Source organism: Eleutherodactylus coqui, chromosome 2, assembly GCF_035609145.1.
Source record: "Eleutherodactylus coqui strain aEleCoq1 chromosome 2, aEleCoq1.hap1, whole genome shotgun sequence".
Lineage (NCBI taxonomy): Eukaryota > Metazoa > Chordata > Amphibia > Anura > Eleutherodactylidae > Eleutherodactylus > Eleutherodactylus coqui.
In genome coordinates this window covers 240,164,391-240,188,170 of record NC_089838.1, presented here as the reverse complement: position 1 = coordinate 240,188,170, position 23,780 = coordinate 240,164,391, and the positions used below count along the sequence as shown (strand labels likewise).

The 23,780-nt window shown below is 45.2% G+C and overlaps 1 protein-coding gene across 1 annotated transcript; it reads right to left on the bottom strand.

Annotated features, from left to right (window-relative positions):
• Positions 1 to 14,173: 14,173 nt before the first annotated feature.
• On the bottom strand, positions 14,174 to 23,423 carry LOC136610112 (putative olfactory receptor 2B8). The gene is made up of 2 exons (XM_066589374.1): positions 23,404 to 23,423; positions 14,174 to 15,098 (listed from the first exon to the last, which is right to left on the bottom strand). Exons 1-2 carry the CDS (start codon positions 23,421 to 23,423, stop codon positions 14,174 to 14,176), a joined length of 945 nt encoding a protein of 314 aa, XP_066445471.1.
• Positions 23,424 to 23,780: the final 357 nt, after the last annotated feature.

Sequence of the window (23,780 nt, the reverse complement as noted above, 5' to 3'; positions counted from 1 at the left end):
TCTTTAGATTCTTCAGAGCAGTATTCTGCTGCACTGTGAAGACATCAGACTAAAGAGGTGCCGCTAAATAAGACGCCCTAGTCCTCCGAGCCAGTAACCTTTAAATTAAGTGTCCCACTGGTTGCTTACCAATTTCCAAAGCTGATCTGGGCACGTCTTTCTGTCTTCGTCTGCTCCCAGGGCCAGACTCCTGAATCGCTCCCACTGAAAACGAGAAAGAGAATCCGTAATTGAATTGTCGACCCCCGGAACATGCACTGCCACAATCCATGTATTCAAGGACAAATACCAGTACTAGATAGCACAATAAGTCCACCACCAGAGAGGAGGATACAGACAATATTAATCGTCCGCACTACCCCTAAATTATCATAATGGAACCAAATTTTCTTGTCCCTGAATTGCTCCCCCCAAAGCACCAGTGCCACAATGATTAGAAAAAGCTCCAACAAAGCCAGGTTTTTTACCAAACCTGACAATTGCCATTTTTTTAGTCAGCATCCCACACACCACTGACTCTAAAAAGCATATTCCGAATCCTGCGCTCCCTGCCACAGCAGTAAACAAATCCCAATCAAAGTTTTCAATTACTTCCTCCAGCATAACCGCCCTCCCATTATATTTGTCCAAAAAGGTCGACCACACTTTAAGGTCCTTTTTGTGACCTTTTCCCAAACGAATTAAATTGAGAAGTAAATACACCCCAGCCGTAGCAGCCGCTAATCTCCTAGAAAATATATGCCCCATTGGCATTATCCAGCAAGCAAAATTAAGCTTACCCAATAACGATTCCTCAGGGTAATCTTATTCACCCTCCTGGCTCTGTTCACCTCCATTTTCAAATCTTCCAATTTTTCCTCCTGTAATCTACATTTCATTGCCACAATTTCAATGGTAATGCCAAAAATTTTTAAACATGTCGTCGGTCCCTCCGTCTTCTCAGGTGCTAAGGGCACCCCAAAACTCCTTTCCACACACTGAACGGTCCCCAATAACGTTGCATAAATTGGCCACTTGGCTGAACCGATACACAGAAAATCATCTTGATGTATACCGTCATTAACTGACACCCCTTTTGGATAGGATAGGTGATGAATAGAGATGAGTGAACGTACTCGGTAAAGCACTACTCGTCCGAGTAATGTGCTTTATCCGAGTATCTCCCCGCTCGCCCTGAAAGATTCGGGGAGCGCCGCGGAGCGGGGAGCTGCAGGGGAGAGCGGGGAGGAACGGAGGGGAGATCTCTCTCTCCTTCTCTCCCGCCCGCTCTCCCCTGCTCCCCGCCGCAACTCACCTGTCAGCAGCGGCGCTCCCCAAATCTTTCAGGACGAGCGGGGAGGTACTCGGATAAAGCACATTACTCGGACGAGTAGTGCTTTACCGAGTACGTTCGCTCATCTCTAGTGATGAATCAACCAAAATTTATTTGGTTCTTTTTAAGGACCATTCGGTGACACTATAAAATCCGCCACAGGAGGCTCCCTAAAAGGTCCCGCCATGCAACTCAAACGAACCTGCTTTTCTAGCTTTTCTGTTACCACTGCCGGGCACCGACTGTAGGTTCTTAGTTGAAAAGGGGACACTATGAACTGGGGTCGGAATTTTGAAACCATCCCAAAAATCTGCTTATAGCAACCCAGCTTTTACCTTGTCAGGGAACCTACCTAGGAATGGCACTATCTGCCGATCTCTGTTCTCCTTCTTCATCCACTCAACCAGCACCTGCCCTGAGATCCTGGCCTGTCAGCACCTCTGACCTCCGTGGCCCATGTCTGTGCCGGGGCTGCTCCCTGACTGGTTCATCGCCAGGTGAGCAGCTCCGCTTGCCTTCTCCGCTCCTGGGATGCAGTCTGGTACTAAGCCCCGCCCCCTTTCAGCATGAGGCCTAGCATTCGACGCCGCTCAATGCCACCAGGCAGGATTCCTCTCGGGCCTGCTCTTTCCCCTTGTCAGAGGTCCAGGTGAGAGCCTGCTCTGAGCTGCACAGTTCTGTTCCAGCTAATGGAGAACATCATTATGAAGTTGAGCAGCTCTAGAGAACTTCCAGCCTTTAGCAAGGACCAATGATCTATCTACTGTGCCTAAGAGGATTGAAACTATATCAGTGGTCAGATGCCGAGGATCCACTAATATCGTGAATCAGAGGAGAAACAAGCAGTGACAAGGTTTTCCCACTCCTATTCCTTGTTGCTTAGGATTGAGCGGAGGCGGCCATGACATTGCAGCAATGGTATTTTATTAATTTGGCAAGCAGACATCCTCCTAGGGTCAGGCTGGATCTCCAGACGGTGCTAAGCAGTCGTTGAAGTCAAGGCTTCCCAGGATTTCTCCTGCACACTGGGATTCCAACATCTCTAATGATAACAGGCATACTTTACTTTGAGCGGCACAGCGGGCACTGACAAGCTTTCCTGACTATTTGACTTCCTCGTCAAAACTGATCCTTCCTGGTAACTCCCTTTCATATCTACTGTTCTTTAGTTAGTGACAACCAACCCTCCCAAGATTGGGGACAGCAGCATCCACCAATCACAGCGCCACCTCCTGGGAGGGCAAAACTTATCAGCAACAGAGACGTTACTCAACCATGTGATCCTGTATGTCTTGGATACAAATGCAGTCCTATTAATAATAACCAATAAAACATTTTCAATTAAAACTTCTGCTTGTTCAGGTTGATAGCTTTGAGAAGTGTTATCCTCAGTGTGTGACGGCATCTGTAATAAACCTCCTGAACTCTGCCTCAGTGTGCTTGGACTAGGTGACAGCAATACAGGTGAAACCGCTGGTGGTCCCTGATCTAGGAGTGCGCCCCCCACCTCCTGCAGTACACTCACTGCACGTATAGCAAAAAAGGTGGCAGCATATAATGATGCAAGATGAACTCCTTGCCTAAAGGAACATGCCTTATTGTTTCATAGTTTTAAAATTTAGGCAAACATTTTAAAACTATGAAACAATAAAGCATGTTCCTTTAGACAAGGAGTTCATCTTGCATCATTATATGCTGCCACCTTTTTTGCTATACGTGTTTTCCCAAGGAGCTTATGTCCATAGCCCTGTTGGTGGCTTTGCATTAATCTAAAAAATTTTTTTCTCGCTACCGATAACGAGAAACTCTTTACTAATAAATATAATCTTGTTATTTTTCTCTATATTTGCCTCCCCCGGAATATCCTATTCCAGTGGGGTTGAGTGAGTGCCGTGGTTTTTTGTTTAATTACTGTACACTCACTGCACTACATACAGATACAATAGTAAGCAGTCTGTAGATCCATTGCTAGTTATCTATGTATATAGGCATGGGCTGGCTGAGATGACATCTAGGTGCATTGACGGACTGGCACTCTCCCTCCGTGGGCCTCCCTTCTCAATGATGCTTCAGGTGCTGCCATCACTCGTTATCTTGCAGTTGGATGCCCATGCCTCTGGCCTGAAGCTGCTTGAGCACGTATTGCAGACTAGCAGAGCTAAAAGGGCCACTAGTCTGAGGCAAAATCAAGGCAGCAGGCTACTATCGAAGAAAAGGTATATGTGTCTTCTCCTACTGGAAAATTAAACTAAATTAATTCTCAAATTTCTGTCATTTTTTCCCCTCCTTGGGTAACTATAACCCCGAGCATGTCCTAATAGCTGCAGACCTTCAGGGCCTGCTGGGACTTGCAGTTTTCCTACAGATTGTTTTGTACAGTGGAAACAGGGCAGCACACAAATGTAGCCACTAGAGATGAGCGAGTATACTCGCTAAGGCTAACTACTCGAGCGAGTAGTGCCTTAGTCTAGTATCTGCCCGCTCGTGTCTAACGATTCGGGTGCCGGCGGTGGGCGGGGAGCGGCGGGGAGAAACGGAGGGGTGATCCCTCTCTCCCTCTCTCCCCCCTGCTCACCACCGCAACTCACCTGTCACCCGTGCCGGCAGCTGAATCTTTACACACGAGCGGGCAGATACTCGACTAAGACACTACTCGCTCAAGTAGTTAGCCTTAGCGAGTATGCTCGCTCATCTCTAGTAGCCACCTTTCCATTGAAGTGCATGGAGAATGCAGTGTGTGCACATTATGAATTTTGGGCTGATGCAATAGGGCCTAACTAAAGGCTCAGGGGCCCAGGTGGAAAAGTTCAGTTCCGGTCCTTCCCCCACCTGTACATGTAGCCCTACCCAAACCTAAACCGTGCTCATACCTAAACATGACTAATTTCCTGGGCTACAGGAGATTATGTACATACATAATGGTATATAGGGGATACCCATGAATTGTATATAGGAGATACCAATGAACAAATTAGAGGTCAATGCAGAGTCCTAAAAAACAATTTCAGGGACCTAGGGTCCAAGCATAGGGCGACAACCTCCAAGGTAGTTTTCTCGGAAATACTACCTGTACCGCAAGCGACACTAGAAAAGCAGCAGGATCTTAGGGAGGTAAACAAGTGGTTCCGGAGTTGGTGTAAAAAGGAGGGGTTCGGATTCTTGGAGAACTGGGCCGACTTTGCTGTCGGCTACAAGTTCTACCGTAGGGATGGGGTGCATCTCAATAGGGAGGGTGCAGCTGTTCTGGGGCAGAAGATGGCTAGAAAGCTGGAGAAGTGTTTAAACTAGGGACTGCGTAGAGGTACACCCTGTAATTGTCACACCCACACCTCTACAAGGCTGGGTGAAGGTAATTCAAGTTAATAATTGTTGCCCGAGTGTCTGTGGAGTGACCCTACCCTTTCCTCCTCCGGAGTATTCCCCTTCCAGGAGCGATTCCTGGCAGATAACGTAGACCGCAAGACTGGTGTCATCCTGAGTTTTCTCCCTGACCTCTGATTGTTGTCTTTTGTCTGACTTACAGACACTTACTAACAGACACTGACTTACACACACAGAATATGCTTATCAGCCCTTGTCAGCAGCTGATGCCGTCACCCACCAGATTCAGGCTCAGCGACTGGACCTCACACCACAGTGATCTCACTCTCTGGCCTCCTGATGCTCCGGGACCTGCTCCTCTTTTCCCCGCTGGACACATCCTCCGGCGGCTCCCTCGGTCTCCCTGCGGCGGCTCCAGTACCACACCAATGCTCCCCTGCTCCTTGATCCCGACTCATGTCTCGCATCTGACATCACTTCTGCTTTCCACGTAGCCTAAACAGTTACTCAGATTTACATTCACTGCTGGAATAGGTTGAGAAACTGTGCTCATACTTTCAGCCTTACACACCCAGCCACCTCTTGTCTGGCCGAGGTGCAGCAACTTATATGGGTTGTTAAACTACTTGATCATCAAAATATATGTGATTCTTATAAGCACTGGGCAGGCTCCACTGTACACAGGACCAGGACCAGGGTCAACCTTAAGTCTTTTAAAGTCAATCCCTGAATGCTAGTTCTGAGGCCATTGCATTATGATGAGGGCATTGTTTGTCAATAAATGCTTCCTGCAGGATTGTCATCTAATATTTCCTATATGAGCAGGACATATCTAAAAATAATATCCAGTTGTACTCTATAGGAAACTTCATAGGTGATTATACGAGGACGAGGCCCCAATAAAGTTCATATAAAAAGCTTATGGAAAACAAGGCATATCAGCAAGTTAGAGTTGTATATCTGGTCTCTTTTTATTTAATTCTACTTTACAAAAAGTACAGTATCGCTTTAAGCAGCATGTTATTGAATTCACTCTATGTTTGAAGGTTCTAACTACTTGAAAGTACACATGGCTAGTTTCTGATGGTATTGTATGATACAGTACCAACTAGAAATGATGATGATTGGCCAAAAGAAGTCCTAACTAAGGAATATGTCGCAAATCTATCTTCAGGCTTATCTGTTGTGGTGGCCTATTTGGTTGCCAGAATAATGTTTTAAGAACATGTTTAGCATGCAGTATGCATCAGGTAACTTCAGACATATGCACTGAATGTAGCCATAGACCCCCATTCACCCATATCTTTGAGACTTTCCACTCCCTCCTCAGCCCCAAAGAACAGGCCCCTGCGACAGACCTGACTGCTGGAGAACTAGCTGCCTATCTCAAAGAAAAAATCGACAACATTCGAAAATAAATCTCTGAAAACTGCATGGTTAGCCCCGATTTATCAGCACTGCATTCAGCACCTACTCACTATTTACGTTAGAACCAACGACAGAGGAAGAAGTCTCCAGGCTCCTTTCCGCTGCCCGCCCCACCACCTGCACTAGCGGACCTCTCCCCTCTCACCTCCTCTGGTCCCTTTCCCCAGCTCTCATTACTCACCTCATCACAATCTGCAACCTCTCCCTAACCTCTGGCATTTTTCCCTCCTCATTTAAACACTGCATCATATCCACTCTGCTTAAAAAAAACAACCCTGGACCCAACTGATGTTGCCAACTACCGACCCGTCTCAAACCTCCCCTTCATCTCCAGATTACTAGAACACCTGGTCTACTCCCGCCTTACACGCTTTCTCTCTGACAACTCACTCCTCGACCCACTCCCGTCTGGTTTCCGCTCTCTACACTCGACGGAAACTGCCCTTATAAAAGTAACAAATGACCTGATGACTGCAAAGTAGAGAGGTGACTACTCCCTACTAATCCTCCTTGACCTGTCTGCTGCATTTGACACTGTCGACCATAACCTCCTTCTCAGTATGCTCCGCTCTATTGGTCTAAAGGACACTGCTCTCTCCTGGGTCTCTTCCTACCTCTCTGACCGCTCTTTCAGTGTCTCCTTTGCTGGTTCTATCTCCGCTTCACTTCCTCTCGCTGTTAGGGTACCCCAGAGCTTGGTCCTTGGTCCCCTTCTCTTCTCTATCTATACTGTCCCAATTGGACAAACCATCCACAAATTCGGCCTCCAATACCATCTCTATGCTGATGACATCCAACTATACACCTCCTCTCATGAGATCTCTTGACCATTCCTCCAAAATATCACCGAGTGTCTGTCTGCTGTCTCTAACACTATGTCCTCTATTTCTCAAACTAAACCTCTAAAAAACTGACCTCCTTGTCTTTCCACCTTAGAAACCAACCTCCCCTCAACATCTCCATTCCAGTGTCTGGCACTATAATAACCCCCAGACAGCATGTCCCCTGCCTTAGGGTCACACTGGACTCTGACCTCTCCTTTACCCCCCATATCCAATCTCTGGCCCAAACATGCCATATGCACCTCAGAAATATTGCTAAAATACTACCGTTTCTAACCACGGACATGCTAAAGACACTCGTGGTTGCCCTCATCCACTCCCGGCTTGACTACTGCAACTCACTACTGATCGGCCTCCCCCGCACTAGACTCGCTCCACTCCAATCCATACAAAATGTGGCAGCTAGGCTCATTTTTCTATCTAGTCATTACTCAGATGCCTCTGCATTATGCCTGTGGCTGCATTGGCTGCCCATGCACTGCAGAACTAAATTTAAACTCCTCTACCTCACTCACAAAGCTCTGCATGGCACTGTGCCAGCATACGTCGCCTCCCTCCTGTCAGTACACCACCCAGCCCGCTCACTCCGATCAGCTAACACACTCAGACTTATCACTCCTGTAATACGAACCTCACATGCTCGCCTACAGGACTTCACCAGAGCAGCATCCATCCTCTGGAATGGTCTACCACAAGGCATCTGGACAATTCCCGATGCACAAAATTTCAGACGTGCCTTAAAAATGCACCTCTTCAGGGAAGCATACCAAATCTCCTGACCTAGTCCCCCGCCCCTCCCTATAGCGCCCCACCCCGTTTGCCTTCTAATAATTGATCTCCACATGAAATCCCCTATTGCCTATGTTCCCCATGCCTTGCTCCTCCACCCCACCCCTTGCACGTCCTGTAGCACCCCCAACCCATTTGTGTCAAACCGAATGTACCTCACATTGTAATTGTATTGTTTTTCATTTATCCATGCTTGAAAGCGCTGCGGAATAAGTTGGCGCTATACAAATAAAGATTATTATTATGGTCAAAAGAATGTCTTTTTGGCCTGTGTTGATTTGGTATACGTTAGCATTAGAGATGAGCGAGCACCAAAATGCTCTGGTGCTTGTTACTCAAGTCGAACTTTTCATAATGCTCGAGAGCTTGTTTCGAGTAATGAACCCCATTGAAGTCAATGGGAGACTCGAGCATTTTTCAGGGTGACCCATTCTCCGCATAGGGGAGGTTGTGTGAATCACCTAAAAACATCAGAAAGTGATGGAAACACCACAAAAACGGATAGGGAACAGCAGGAGCAGAATGCATAGATGCATCAGAGGCTCCCAGGTTGCACTATTAAGCAAAATTATGGGCAAGAGCCTGGTGGTCACCCCATAACAATTTGGTTGCAATAAAGGCCAATCAACGCCTGCAGGTGACACCACTGCCTCTTCTCCTGTGTTACATGCTGGCATTGCTGTCCAATCCCCCGCACACGCCTGCATCCACAGCGTACTAAAATTATTTCCAAGCGCAGAGTTCAGCTGTCCCCATCCCAGATGGGGTAAGGCGAACCCCTTCTCCTACTGCGCCGATGGGAGCTCCTCGACACCGTAGGCCGGTCCTTCCGGCTCCTGACATCTAACGGACTGACGCCGCCCCCGCACGGAGCGGCGCGCGAAAGAGAAGCGGTCCTCTCCTCTCGTCCCGGGGTTCGGGTCAACCCGGCTTATTCCAGGAGTACTAGCGGAGAGCTGGCGGTCTGTGACCTATTTTCTCAAAGCGATGAGAAGGAGTGGGGACATGCACAGTGGAGTCAACGCGCTGCAGCCGCCTCCCTTTGGGACAGAGCCATGGAGTCCCCACTCTGCCTGTCTGGCAGCGGAAGCTGGTGGGCAGCCGTCCGACCCGGGGCTCCCCTCTGAACAGCCCGGCACACAATGACGTCTCTGCCGGTGGAGGAAGCGTGCAAAGAGAAAAATATATATATATCTCCCTGAGGGGCTTGTTAACCAGTGGCCCAGGGAAGGACAGCATAAACTATGAAGAAATTGGCCAAAGCAGGCACTGTTTCACCCCGCCCAGGACCTCGGCCTCTGCACACACCCTCATTCGGGCGTCCCCGTCCACTTCCTCGTCCTCGACCCTTACCCATAGTCTTCATCATGTGGCATAATGCACTGCGTCAAAATGCTACGCAAACTGCGTGGTATTTTGCGTACGCTTTAAGCCAAAAATAGACAGAGTAAAACATGTACAGTCTTGTGTGTCCTCTCGATCTGCACTATATGACACTTGGGCCTATTATGCAAATGCTTTCAGCCAAAAGAAAAAAAATGCAACATGACAGGTTTTTTGTTAGCTCCTATATAGTCTGTGTACACCAGTAGCAGTATACTGTATAGAATCGGTAACAGAATGCAGTATACAAACAGGATGCTTGTGATTGCTTTGTGTGTGCTACTGGTCCCAGGCAGCCAAACTGATGATGCATTAAAGTGAAGTTGTAGTCCTAAAAAGAACTGTTGGGTTCCAATTATTCCAATCCTATACCACATCCGTCACACAATTTCAGGAGCCATAAACATGGGCATAAAGGGGACTCAGATGCCAGTACTTCTTCACATCTCCACAATTCAACAACCTATTCTACAACAAAACATTTTTTTACCCAGAGTGCAGGTGAACCCCTGAAACATTTTTATTTACCAAGAGCATAGGTGAACCCTTGAAAGATTTGTTTATTAAGAGTATAGGCGAACCCCTGAAACATTTGTGTACCAAGACTATATAGGCAAACCCTGGACACATTTGTGTACCAAGAGTATAGGTGTACCCCTGAAAAATTTGTTTACCCAGAGTGCAGGTGAAACCCTGAAATTTTTTTTTAACATAGAGCTCGTACTTGCTTAATTTGCTAGCAGACCCTGGAGGCAGCCCTCCGAAAAAAAACTGTTCTTTATGTTACGCTGCTTTCCACTGGTGGAAAGTCAGGGGAAATCCAGGCTTTGTTCATCTTAATGAGTGTAAGCCTGTCGGCGCTGTCAGTTGACAGGCGGGTACGCTTATCCGTGATAATCCCCCTGCAGCTCTAAACACCCTCTCTGATAAAATGCTAGCGGCAGGGCAGGCCAGCACTTCCAAGGCGTACAGCGAAGTTCGTGCCACGTGTCCAGCTTTGACACCCAATAGTTGCATGGAGCAGAGGGATCACGGAGGATGTTGGTATGGTTGGCTATGTACTCCCTCACTATCTTTTTACAGTGTTCCCTCCTACTCAGCCTAGACTGGGGAGTGGTGACACAGTCTTGCAGGAGTGCCATGAAACTGACAAAGGCCTTGGAGAGTGTTCCCCTGCCTGCGCTGGACATGCTACCTCTTCCCCGCATCTCCCCTGCTAGTTGGCCCACTGAATTACATCCTCTACCGCTAGCATTGTCAGATGGGATCTTTAGTATCAGCTTTTCCACCAGGGCCTTGTGGTATTGCGTCACTCTCGTACTCCTTTCCTCTTCAGCAATGAGAGTGGAAAGGTTCTTCTTATACCGTGGGTCGAGAAGGGTGAACACCCAGTAATCCTGGTTGGCCAGAATGCGTGCAACGCGAGGGTAACGGGAAAGGCAGCTTAACATGAAGTCAGCCATGTGTGCCAGAGTCCCAGTACACAACATATCGCTGTCCTCACTAGGAGGATGACTCTCAGTCTCCTCCCCCTCCTCCTCCTCTTCAGCCCACATACTGAACAGATGTGAAGGAATTAGCATGTGTACCCTCTGCAGTCTGGGCAGCAGTCTCTTCTCCCTCCTCCTCCTCCTCCAATACGTGCTGAGAAACAGACGTGAGGGGGGGTTTGGCTATCTAGCAACGTATTGTCATCCCCCATCTCCTGTTTTATTCAGAAAGCGTCAGCCTTAATGCTTAGCAGCAACCTCAGCAGGCAAAGTAGCGAGATGGTTGCGCTGATAATGGCCGCATCGCCGCTCACCATTTGTGTAGACTCCTCAAAGTTTCCTAAAACCTGACAGATGTCAGACATCCATGCGCACTACTCTGTGAAGAACTGCGGAGGCTGACTACCACTCTGACGGCAATGTTGCACCTTGAATTCAACAATGGCTCTACGCTGCTCTTAAAGCCTGGCCAACATGTGCAATGTTGAATTCCAGCAGGGGGGCATGTCGCACAACATTAGGTGCACTGCAACTGGAAGTGATGTTGCAGTGTCCTGACGGTGGCAGCATCTGTGGTGGACTCTCTGAAATGTGCCCACACGTGACGCACCTTGCTGAGCAGCTCCGACAAATTGGGGTAGTTTTTAAGAAAGCGCTGAACCACCAGATTCAAAATGTGGGCCAAGCATGGCACGTGTGTTAGTCTGCCAAGCTGCAGAGCCGCCACCAGGTTACACGCATTTTCACACACAACCATGCCTGGTTGGAGGTTCAGTGGTGAAAGCCACAGATCTGTCTGCTCTGTCAAACCCTGTAACAGCTCTTGGGTGGTGTGCCTCTTGTCACCTAAGCTCAGGAGTTTCAGCACGGCATGCTGACGCTTCCCTAGGGTAGTGCTGCAGCGCCTCAAGCTACCAACTGAAGGCGACGTGCTCATAGATGGTAATCGAGAGGTGGAGAAGGAGGAGGAGGGTGGGGGTTTGGAGGAGGTGGCATAATAAGCCGGAGAAACCATGACCAAGGTAGGACCCGCAATCCTCGGTGTGGGTAGCACGTGAGCGGACCCAGGGTCAGACTCGGTCCCAGCCTCCACCATGTTAACCCAATGTGCCGTCAGGGAGATGCACACCACTGTTCGTCGGTCGTCTGCGTTCTCATTGAAAAACCTCCGGACCTTCGAACACCTAGCCCTCTGCACGGGAGCTTGCCGTGAGGAGGTGCTGTGGGGACCAGTTGGGGGATTATTAGCTGTGGCCCTGCTTCTCCCTCTGACCACCCCACTGCCTCTTCCAACCTGTTCTGGTGCTGCACTTGCCTCCCCCTCTGAAGTGCTGTCTTCAGTAGGCTTACCAACCCAGGTCAGGTCAGTCACCTCATCATCCACCAGCTCTTCCTCTAAATCCTAAGTCTGCTCCTCCCTAAAACTTACTGCCCTAACAACAACCTCACTGATAGACAACTGTGTCTCATCATCGTCATCCACAAATACCTCTTGAGAGACTACTTGGAAGTCCCCACCCTCATCACCCTGAGACTGTGAAAGGTCCTCAGGTGGCTGATGAACCGTTTTTTCCGGCTCAGGGAAGGGACCCGAGAACAGTTTCTGGGAGTATGCCTGTTCAGAATCTCTCCTTTTCCTGGAGTGACCAGGCTGGGAGGAAGGAGGAGCAGCCTGAGGATTCAGAGGTCCAGTGCCTTGGCTAGCATGAGTGGACTGCGTAGAAGACTGGGTGTTGGATAAATTACTGGATACGTTATCTGCTATCCACGTCATCACCTGATCGCACTGTTGTGCTTTTAATAATGGTCTACCACGCGGACCTGAAAAATGTGAGATGAAGCTAGGGAGCATAGATACGCGGCGCTCTACTAATCCCTCAGCAGCAGGCACTGTTTCACCTCGCCTTCTGCCCACATCCTCATTCGGACGCCCACATCCACATCCCCAACCTCGACCTTTACCCCTAGACTTCATCATCTTGGATAATGCACTTGGTTAAAATGCTACGCAAACTGCGAGTTATTTTGCGTACGCTTATTAGCCAAAATAGAAACAATAAACAGTGTATACTGTTGTTAGATAGCGTGGATTGACAGGACCCACACACGGGTATATAGCGTACGCTTTGAACCCCCCAAAAACAAATTTTAAACAGTGTATACTGTTGTTAGATAGCGTGGATTGAGAGGACCCACACACAGGTATATAGCGTCCACTTTGAGCGGGCAAAAAAAGAAATTTAAACAGTGTATACTGTTGTTGGATAGCGTAGATTGACAGCACCCACACACGGGTATATACCGTACGCTTTGAGAGGGCAGAAAAAAAATGTAAACAGCATATACTGTTGTTAGATAGCGTAGATTGACAGGACGCACACAGGGGTATATAACATATGCTTAAAGACCCCAAAAAAGTAAAAAATGAAAGGAGTTTTGTTACTTCCTATCTAGTCTCTGTACACTACTAGCAATATACTGCATAAAACCGATAACAGTATGCAATATACAGCCAGGATGCTTGAGAAAAAATTTGTGCGCACTACTGCTCCCAGCCAGCTAAACTGCTGATGCACACAATGAGAGTAGTTGTAGTCCTAGAAAGGACTGTTGGGTTCTGGGAACAAGGATCCCTGCCTAACCGCAACCTCTACCCTACACTATTGCTTTCCCTGAATAGCAGCAGGTCTGTCCCTCAGCTAATGCAGCATGCGTGTAAGGCGGGCCTCAGGTGACCAGAGTTTTTGTACTCGGAGGTCGCCTGATCAGGCCAGTCAGTCACTGCTATAGATGTGCACAGGGTTGGGATGTCACAGCAGGAAGTGCCAAAGCCTTCCCTGCATGTTTATTGGCTAAAAAATGGCGCTAAACATGTGGGGAGGAGAAGAGGAAATTTTCTCGAGCACCACGTGGTGCTCGCTCGAGTAATAAGCACCTTCGAGTATGCTACTGCTCGAACGAGCATGCTCACTCATCTCTAGTTAGCATTCTTGTTTTTACCATGTAGAAATGCATAGTTGACTACACTTTTCTATGCAAAGGCATCCAATATAAAATGTACCTTTTTATATGGAAGCCTATGAGCAACTTAGAGTATGTCACTATATACATATGTGAAAGCCTTACCATCCGATCAGGGGCGTAACTAAATGCTCAGGGGCCCTGATGCAAAAGGTGAGCTGGGGCCCCAGCCTCTATCTGTATCTGTACCCGTACCCATACCTAAACCATGCTGCACAAAGGCATAACTTGAAGCTTCTGGGCCCCAATGCAAAACCTGTAACAGAGCCCCCAACTATAATGCTTTATTCATAGTACTGGGCTCCCTATATGGAGAAGAGAGGCCTTATGGGCCCCCTAAGGCTCCTGGGCCCGGGTGCAACCGCATCCCCTGCACCCTCTATAGTTACGCCCCTGCATCCGACCTATACTGTACATTTGTATATAGTCCTGATGTACAGTATACATTTAACAGAAGGAGCAAGCCAACAACAGGGGACCTTCCCTGACACTAACAAGGTCTTTTCTTGTCCTAAACAATGTACCTTGTGAATATATTAGGAAAGTCTTCAAGACAAGACACATTGTTTGTAGAATCAATGTTTATATCATTTTTCAGATACAAATGTTTTCCTTCTGATGTCCACAAATGCTCCCATAACATCCTTGTTCCTCAAAGTGTATATCAAAGGATTCAGCATTGGGGTTATAACACTATAGAACAAAGTAGCCATTTTATCTTGGCCCTCTACATGGGTTGATCCTGGTCTCATATACATGAAAATAATGGCACCATAAAAGAGGGATACAACTATAATGTGTGAAGCACAGGTGGAGAAGGCCTTCCTCCGCCCCACAGATGTGCTGATCTTCAGTATGCTGGAAATGATATAACCATATGTAATGAGGATGAGGAAGAATGGACCCATCACCACCAACATAGCAAAGAAGAAAATAACAGTCTTATTAAGAGATGTATCCACACAGGCTAGCTCCAGGACTGATGGGATCTCACAGAAAAAGTGATTTATTACATTTGGACCACAAAATGGCAACTGCAATGCAAGGACTGTGTGAACAACAGAGTTTATTATGCCTCCAGCCCAGGAACCAGTTGCCATCTTAATGCACAAGATGGGATGCATAATAGTAGTGTAGTGTAATGGACTACATATAGCCACATAGCGGTCGTAGGCCATTGATAACAATAGGTAGCACTCTGTCCCTCCTAGCGAGAGATGGATGAACATCTGAGTGACACAACCATTAAAAGATATGTTTCTTCTTACTGACAAAAAGTTAATGAGCATATTTGGGACAATACTTGATGTGTACCAGATGTCCAAAAATGACAGATTGCTCAAGAAGAAATACATAGGGGTGTGAAGCTGGGAGCTTATTCTACTGAGAATAATAATAATTATGTTACCAGTTAGTGATACAATGTACAAAGATAAAAATACAGGAAATAACACTATCTGAATATTCTTCTGGCTGGTCAGCCCAAGAAGAATGAATTCTTCAACCGTTGTGTATTTGGACAAGTTCATTCCAATGCCAGAATTGTGTAGAATCATAATCTTCCAATTCCCAATATGTAAAAACTCATCAGCCTCCTATAAAAAAAACCAAAAAGAGTTATTTGAATGATAAACCAAATCTACAATGCATCTTCTGACCCATTGATGATTTTTTACATTTTCTTATGTGGTGCAAAAAAAAAATCATGTTGTTTACCCATCATTCTGTAGTCAATACCCCATAATGGCAAAGTAAGAACAGAATGTTAGAAATCTTTGTACATTTCGAAAAATAAAAAGTAATATTTTGCATTGATATAAGTATTTAGACTGTTTGGTATGACACTTGAGATTTAGCTCTGTGAGATTCTCATTTCTCTTATTCATCTTAGAGATGTTTTTACTCCTTGATTAGAGCCACCTATGGTAAATTCAGTTGATTGGAAATAATTTTAAAATACAAACCCCTGTCTATATAAAGTCTTACAGCCCACAATGCATATTAGAGCCAAAAGCAAGCCTAGAGGAAGAAAGAACTTCCTAAGCTCCGAGACAGGATTGTGTGGAGGCACAGATCTGGAAAAGGCTATAAAAAGTCTGCTGCACTGTAAGTTTCCAAGAGCACAGTTGGCTCCATAATTCTTAAATTGAAGAAGTTTAGAACTAAGACTCTTGCAAAACTGGCCAACCCTCTTAACTAAGTAATTAAGGAAGAAGGGCCTTAGTAGGAGAGGTGACCAAAAACCAATGGTCAATCTTCCCGAGCTCTAAAGATCCTGTGGGCAGATGGAAGAAACTTCCAAAAGGTCAACCATCACTGCAGCACTCCACCAATCTGGGCTTCTTGGCGAAGTGTCCAGAAAGAAGCCTCTCCTCAGTAAACAAAAAGTAAAACACATCACAGCCCACCTGGAGTATGTCAAAAAGCACCTAAAGGACTATCAGACTGAGAAACAAGATTCTCTGGTCTGACAAAACCAAGATTGGACTTTTTGTCTTTAGGTCTAAGCATTATATCTGGAAACAAGGCGCTGCTTATCACCTGCCCAATGTCATCCCTAGTGAAGCCTGGTGGTGGCAGCATCATACTGTGGTGGTGCTTTCAGCGGCTGGAACAGGAAAACTGGTCAGGGTTGAGTGGAGCAAAGTACAGAGATATTATAATGACAACCTGATCCAGAGAACAAGCGACCTCAGACTGGGAGTAGGTTCACCTTCCAACCTGAGAATAACCCTAGTCACACAGCCAAGATAACACAGGAGTGGTTTAGTGACAACTCTGTGAATGTCCTGGAGTGACCCAGCCAGAACCCTGACTTGAGCCCAAGATACCTCTAAATGGCTTTTCACAGATGGCCCCCATCCAACCTAACAGCTTGAGAGGATCTGCAGAGAAGAATGACAGAAAATCCCCAAATTTGGCTCCTTGTGTCGTTACCTCAGTAATACATAGAATAGTGATGGAAAAATAGACAGCTTTTAACCTGGTTTAATTCTGTTGAAACAATACACTCATGAACCAGTTGCAGCTGGGTCCAATCCAGCAGAGAGAGAGAACCATTCCTGCTGTAACATCACTAGAGATTTGGAAATAAACAGTTCTCTTCGGTGTTGCTGATAAATTAAATGGGATCTGTCACCGGGTTCATTCTACCTGTACCACCAGCAACATGAACCCGTGACAGGTATGCCTATTTCCCCTGTGTATGTGTTACTCTCAAAAGCTGCAGGGCATCGTAAAAAACAGACTTTGAAGAATGGAGCTCTGAGTCAAAGAGGCGGGCTGCTCCGGCCTCTCCCCGCCCAAAGTATGTTGACTGACATTTTTCTCCCTATACACAAAAGGGAAAAGATTGGTCAATGTACATGCTACGCGCAGGGAGAAGCGGACACAACTCACCTCTTTGACTCCTTTCATGTCAAACTTTCTGAAATGCCGCAGTGTTTCAACATAACACATTTACGGGGCAATAGGAATACCTGTCCTGGGTTCATGCTATCCACAGCAGCATTAACCCAGTGACCAATTCCCTTTAATGTTTAATTAAACCAATAGGTACACAGGCAACGCATTTCAATTCTGGACCGAAATCTTCATTAGGCACAAAGTAAATTGGTTAAAAATATTCAATAAAAGATAGTTATTTCTCATCAGTGAAGAGTAGAGACAATTGAAAGGCGTTGTTTGTGTACCTACTGGTTTAATTAAAGACCAATCTATTCCACAAAATCAGCAGCCCCAGTAGGTCCTGTTTTCTTCCAAACATCCCTTTAAGTCAGTTAGTTTATATGAGCACAAAATGTATAAATGTTACCATAAACTTACCTTACAAAGTTTACTCAGTCCTCAGTTCTTGTTTTTTGAAAGTGAACGTTACATCTACAGAGATGACACATCATATGACGGTGCCTGCGACAACACAGGGATAGATCAGAGTTGATACAATACAGTACACATTACATTCAGTTCGTACCCATATAGGTCTAGTTTTAGTAGAGGTGAAGATACAGTAGGTCTACCTGCACCGAGGGCAAAGATACAGTTTGGTGCCCCCACCTGACCATAACCTATTTTATTAATTTTGTTTCATCATTGTGTGGTCTGAATCTGAACATCTAAAAGGTTATACACCACAGTATGGCTTCTGGGCAACTGTGACGCAGCTGAAACATGGGCTGAACATCCCGTTGGGACAGTTTGCAAAATTTGTATTTTCTATGCAGTTTTGCAGGTAAAGTCACTGTTTATCAATTAAATTGTTTAGCCATTTAACAATCAATTTGAAACTGCACCAATCATGTGACCATGCTGTTCTGTGGCCCTACTCAAAGTCCAGAGGTGTCGCTAGAGGCTCACGGACTCTGGCAACATTCCATCTGCAACTTTCCACTATATGGCTGGCTCTCTTATGCTGTTTACACAGGGTAAATTTTAATAAAAATCCACATCAGTAATCTGCATGGTCTGACAAGGATGTTCATTTGTTAGAGCCACAGATCCACATGTGGGAAAAAAGCTGTGTGCGGCTTTTCCAATGCCAAATCCACATTTAGAAGTAACATGCTACTTTTTTTTTCTTCCACACGTGAATTTCAAGTTCGCATGCAGAAAAAAACATTGCATACTAGCTTACCCGTCGCGCGTTGCTGCGAAGACAGACAGACATACATTCGTTTTTATATATCTAGATAACAACCAATCACAGCACAGTTTTTTTAGGTTACCTCAGTGGTATAATATATAACCAATCACAGCGCAGCTTTGATGTTACCTCAGCTTTAAAATATATATAACACCCAATCACAGCGCAGCTTATATGTTACATCAGCAGTATAAAATATAACAACCAATCACAGCACAGCTTTCATGTTACGTCAGCAGTAAGAGAAATAACAACCAATCACAGCGCAACTTTTATTCTGCCTCAGCAATATAAAAAATAGCAACGAATCACAGTGCAGCATTGATTTTACCTCAGCGGTATAATATATAGCAACCAATCACAGTGCAGCTTTTATTTTACCTCAGCATTCTCAATATCCAGCAATTGTCTTGCGAAACGTTCGGCGGATGCATTATTTTGTAGTTGAACACGCATCCCGTTACTCGTAATGCCTTTTGCTTTTGTGCTTGAGATGGAAATCAAACGATCTTTGTCTGGGGGGGGGGGGGGGGCATAACTGTCGACGACGCTCGCACACACCCCACCTATCATAGGATAATCTTCCCAGGAGTGTACTCAACAACTTCCCATTAACTTTTCCTATTTATAACATAATCAATGCTCGTGCCAAATTTCACGTTTCTATGACACCGGAAAGTGAGAATTACATTCCGTATGTAAAATTTGGACGCTCATTCTTTTGTGCATAGAATTGAATAATCGAGTTGGGACCCATTAGCTTTTCCTATTTATGACATAATCAATGCTTGTGCCAAATTTCACGTTTCTATTAGCGTAAAATTTGGATGCTAATTCTTTGGCGCTTAGAATTGAATAATCGAGTTGGGACCTATTAACTTTTCCTATTTATAACATAATCAATGCTCACGTCAAATTTCAAGTTTGTATCACATTGGGAAGCGAGAGAATTCGATTCCGTACGTAAAATTTGGACGCTAGTTCTTTTGCGCATAGAATTGAATAATCGAGTTGGGACCCATTAGCGTTTCCTATTTATGACATAATCAATGCTCGTGCCAAATTTCATGTTTCTACAACATCGGGAAGTGAGAGAATTAGTGGCAATGATGGAAATAGAACGATCTACGTGGGGGGGTCGTAACTGTCGACGAAGCACGCACGCGCGCCATTTATAGTAGCATAAATGTACTATGCCTATAATCTTCCCAGGAGTGTACTCAATAACTTCCCAAAGTTTCATGGCGATCGGATGAATGGTGTAGTAGCGCATAAAGGACAAACAGACACGCACACAGACAGACAGACACACACACAGACAGACACACACACGCATACATTCAATTTTATATATATAGATAAACTAAAGCACAGATTCCTATTAAAACTAATGAGGGACTTCAGTTGTGGATTTCACTGCAGATTTGACGTGGAATTGGCACAAGTTCCATTTCAAAACCATAGTGATAATAAGAGATCAAGGGCACAATCTCCAAGAATTAACTTCCCCTCCTTCTGCCACACAGTAATAATCCCCCTTTGTGCTCGCCCACAGTGATGGTGTCCTACATTCCCCCGCAGTGTTAGATCTCTCTTACCTGCTCATGAGGATCTTCATTTTCTGCACTGTACAAAAAAACTGCCAGAACTTTCCCGGACAGCACAGCCTGGTGTCTGACTGCTCCCACATTTATGAAATCGACCAAGGTCCTTCAAATTCTCTAGAGTACCACTAAAGTCACTAATCACTTGATTATCACATCAAAGTTCATTTATCCCTAAAGTTATCTCATCCTCTGCTTTTCTGCAACAATCAGCCGATTGCCTCCTTTGACTGCAGGCTGGTTTGGTGCACCCCCATAATTTTAACTGAGGCACATGACACCTATCAGCTATGCCCCTGGTGTTATATTCCAGAAAGTCCCTTTAATTAAACCAGTTATACAAAAACTAAAAGGCTTAATCTTAAAAGATTGGTATAAAGTTTTATAACCATGAGTGGATTGGGATTCCAAAGTGGCCCTGCAAAAAAATGTCCCCATGTTGTAGGTGAGCCCAACCCAACAGCAAATGGGGTAAGCACAGGTAGGCAGGCAGGTGTCAGCAAACTGCCAACTGCAGCTATATTGATTGTAGGAGAGGAGAAGCCTATGCGGCATGCTGTAGCAGATTTTCTATAAAGCATGTAAATTATTAAGATTGGAGGTATACATTAAGATGCCTCCTATTTTTAACCCATTAAGTCTCCATGTTTTAAGCCTCCATGATGGACATTTATGCAATGGGTCTCACATTAGCGCAAAATCACAGCAAGGGTTCTTTGTTGAATGGCAGCTGGGCTCTTGCTGTAATAGCCAGGATCAGAGAAAACTTTGATCATTTAACTCCCTAGATGCTATGGTCAAAAGTGATCACGACATCTAGGTGTCTCTCTCTGTTCCCATTGGCCCCTCGCAAATGCAATTGTGGGATGCTGATGAGTAGTCATGGCAGTCAGAGGCCTAGGAAAGGCCTGCTGGTATGCCAATGTAGTATGTCTACTAGGCGGTGCCTTCATCGCCTAATAGGTTTTAGACTCACAGTGAATAATTTTTGCTATACTGAGTGTACTAAGGAATTGTAAAATGGCAAAATTATTGCATTATGGCATTCCTAGTAAGTAGAGATGAGTGAGCATGCTCGGATAAAGTAGTTACTCGAGCAAGCATCGCTCTTCTCGAGTAACTGCTTACTGGTCCGAGCAGGCTTGAGGGGGCGGGGGTGAGCGAGGGGTGGCGTCGGGTAGTGGGGGGAGAGAGAGAGATCTCTCTCACTCTCTCCCCACTACCCCCCACTCCTCCCGCTCACCCCCGCCCCCTCGAACCTGCTCAGACCAGTAAGCAGTTACTCGAGAAGAGCGATGCTCGCTCGTGTAACTGCTTTATCCGAGGGTGCTCGCTCATCTCTACTAGTAAGCCTAAATAACGTATAATGTACAGAATTACAAAAATAAGAACATTTTTGTTTAATTTTGTAAAAGTGAAAAGCACACACACACCCAAAATCACTGAATTTGTCATGCCCCGTATAGTTACCTCCTTATTGTCATTATACGAATTCCACTATACCTTGACCCACATTACCAATAATAACAGTATATAAAGGCCAAATATTACCGCCATGCCACATGGTGATGGAATAATACCATCATACTATTCCTGAATAAAGACCACTACAAAGATCAACATTAACCCCTTAACGCCACACAACCTAAGTTTACATCCTAGCTGCAGGGTACTTAACGCAACAGGATGTAAACTTACATCATGTAGATGGCACGAGTACGGAAGCTGAGCCTTTGCCATCTCACAGCAGGAGCCGGACTCCCTCTGCAACAGTGGGAATACATAAGAACAGTAATCCCCGCTGTTAAACACCCAAATGCCGCGATCTAAGCTTGAAATTGCCTATGATCGCTTTTGTTAGCGATAAAGGCATTGCAGAACAGAAGTCCTGCAATGCATTATCATAGTGATCATAGCTGTTTATGGTTCAAGTTCCCTACAGGAATATGAAAAATGTTTAAAAAAAAAAAGTGTAAAAAACATACATGTAAAAACACCCTTTTTTTGTGCATTTTCCCCTATTTGTATAAAATAATAAAAAATCCCACATTTTTGCTTTCACTGTATCCATAACGATCTGTACAATAAATTGAACACACTATATATCCTGCAAGGCTTACACCATAACTCCCCCCTCCCCCACCTAAAAAACAGAGTCAAAATGTTTATCCCAAAAAGCAATAAAAGTGATCAAAAGAGTATTGATGGTACCAATAAAAATTACAGCCCGTCACACAAAAATTAAGCCCTCATAGAGCTCCATCTATGGAAAAATAAAAAGTTAATAATAATATACAAAAAAAGGTTTTTATTGTGCAAAAGTCGAAAAAACCTTTAAAAAGTTATATTTTGGTATTGTTGTAATCATACCGACCCGCAGAAAAGATGACTTGTGTCATTTATGCTGCATAATTAACCCTGTAAAAAAAATATTACAGAATTGATGTGTTTTCTCTACCTGTTTTTTTTTTTTTTTTAATTACAATACATTATATGCACCCAAAAACAGTACCAATAAAAACTACAGTTTGCCACAGAAAAAAACAAGGCTTTATATGGCAATGTTGGGAGAAAACTAAAAAAAGGTACCGCTTTTGAAAAGTGGAGATGAAAATCCCCCAAAAATCATTGCGTCCTAATGACCAAAATAGGCCATGTTCTTAAGGGGTTAAGAAAAAAAACACTATATGAGGACCAAATGATACCACACACCATGATTCCATATTACCATGACATAGTGACTAAATATTACCACCATACAATTACTGAATAAAAACTACTATTAAGATTGATTTTACCAATAATAATTATATATATGATAGCCAAATAGTACCCACAGACTCTGACCACATAATACTCCTACAGTATTACTGAAGAAAAAGTACACAAAGACCAATATAACCCCTATACTGTGATAGATACAAGTTCATAGTGCTAGTAAACAGGCGCTCTATAGATCGTATAAGTGATTACAGTACAGTTACCTCCAGCAATCACTGGTGATGTCCCCTTTGACTGGTGTCGTTCACTTTCCCTTTTCTTTTCCATCCAGCCCAGACTGCCATCATGACTTCACACTGTCACAACATGCCTCTGCAGAATTTGACAAAGACACATCTCTGGCTCCTCAATTTTTTAGCCACCTGTCTTCATTTTCCACACCTCTACATAATCTCCCCATCCATGATATCCCAGACAATAATAATGCTATGTGCCCCACATAGTAATAGTAGCCCCGTTTTGTTCTCCTTGTAGGCCACACAGAGTAAGTGACACTTTTAGTGCCCCTAAACAGTAATGGTGCACCTTTTTATGATCCCATGGCAGTAATTTCTGTAGCGAATGTGCTACCAGCATGTACGAAAATACCAATATTATCCTGCAAACCCCCTTTAACCCCTTCTCACCCCATGACGTAAGGGTACGTCATGGGAGTGGGGTACTTCCTGAAAAATGACGTACCCTTACGTCATAGGGATAGCGCAAGATCATAGCAGATCTCGCGCTATCCCGCAGCGAGAGCCGGCTCTCAGTGATACCTGGCGTCCCGCTGCAACAGCGGGGGGCATCAGAGTTGCGCCCATCCGCCATTAACCCCTTCTCTGCCACAATCTAAGTAGATTGCAGCAGGGAAAGGGTTCACAGAGGGAGAGCGCTCCCTTTCTTGACTCCAGCCGGCTCGCGCGATAACATTGCGAGAGCCCGGCTGGTTGCTATGGCAACAGGACACCAGATAACGGCGTCCTGTATTGCCATAGCTTAAAGGAGATGTCTCGAGGAAGCAGTGATTTTTTTTTTTTGCCCAGTCCCCCTAATTAAACATACATTACTAATTACCCCTGTAAATTACTTTCCTAGCTGGTTTCTACTTACCGTTCCAGCGTTTCAGCAACTTATAAAAGTTTCCCCAAGATGGCCGCCGGCTCTTTCCCCGTCGCTCGCTGCAGC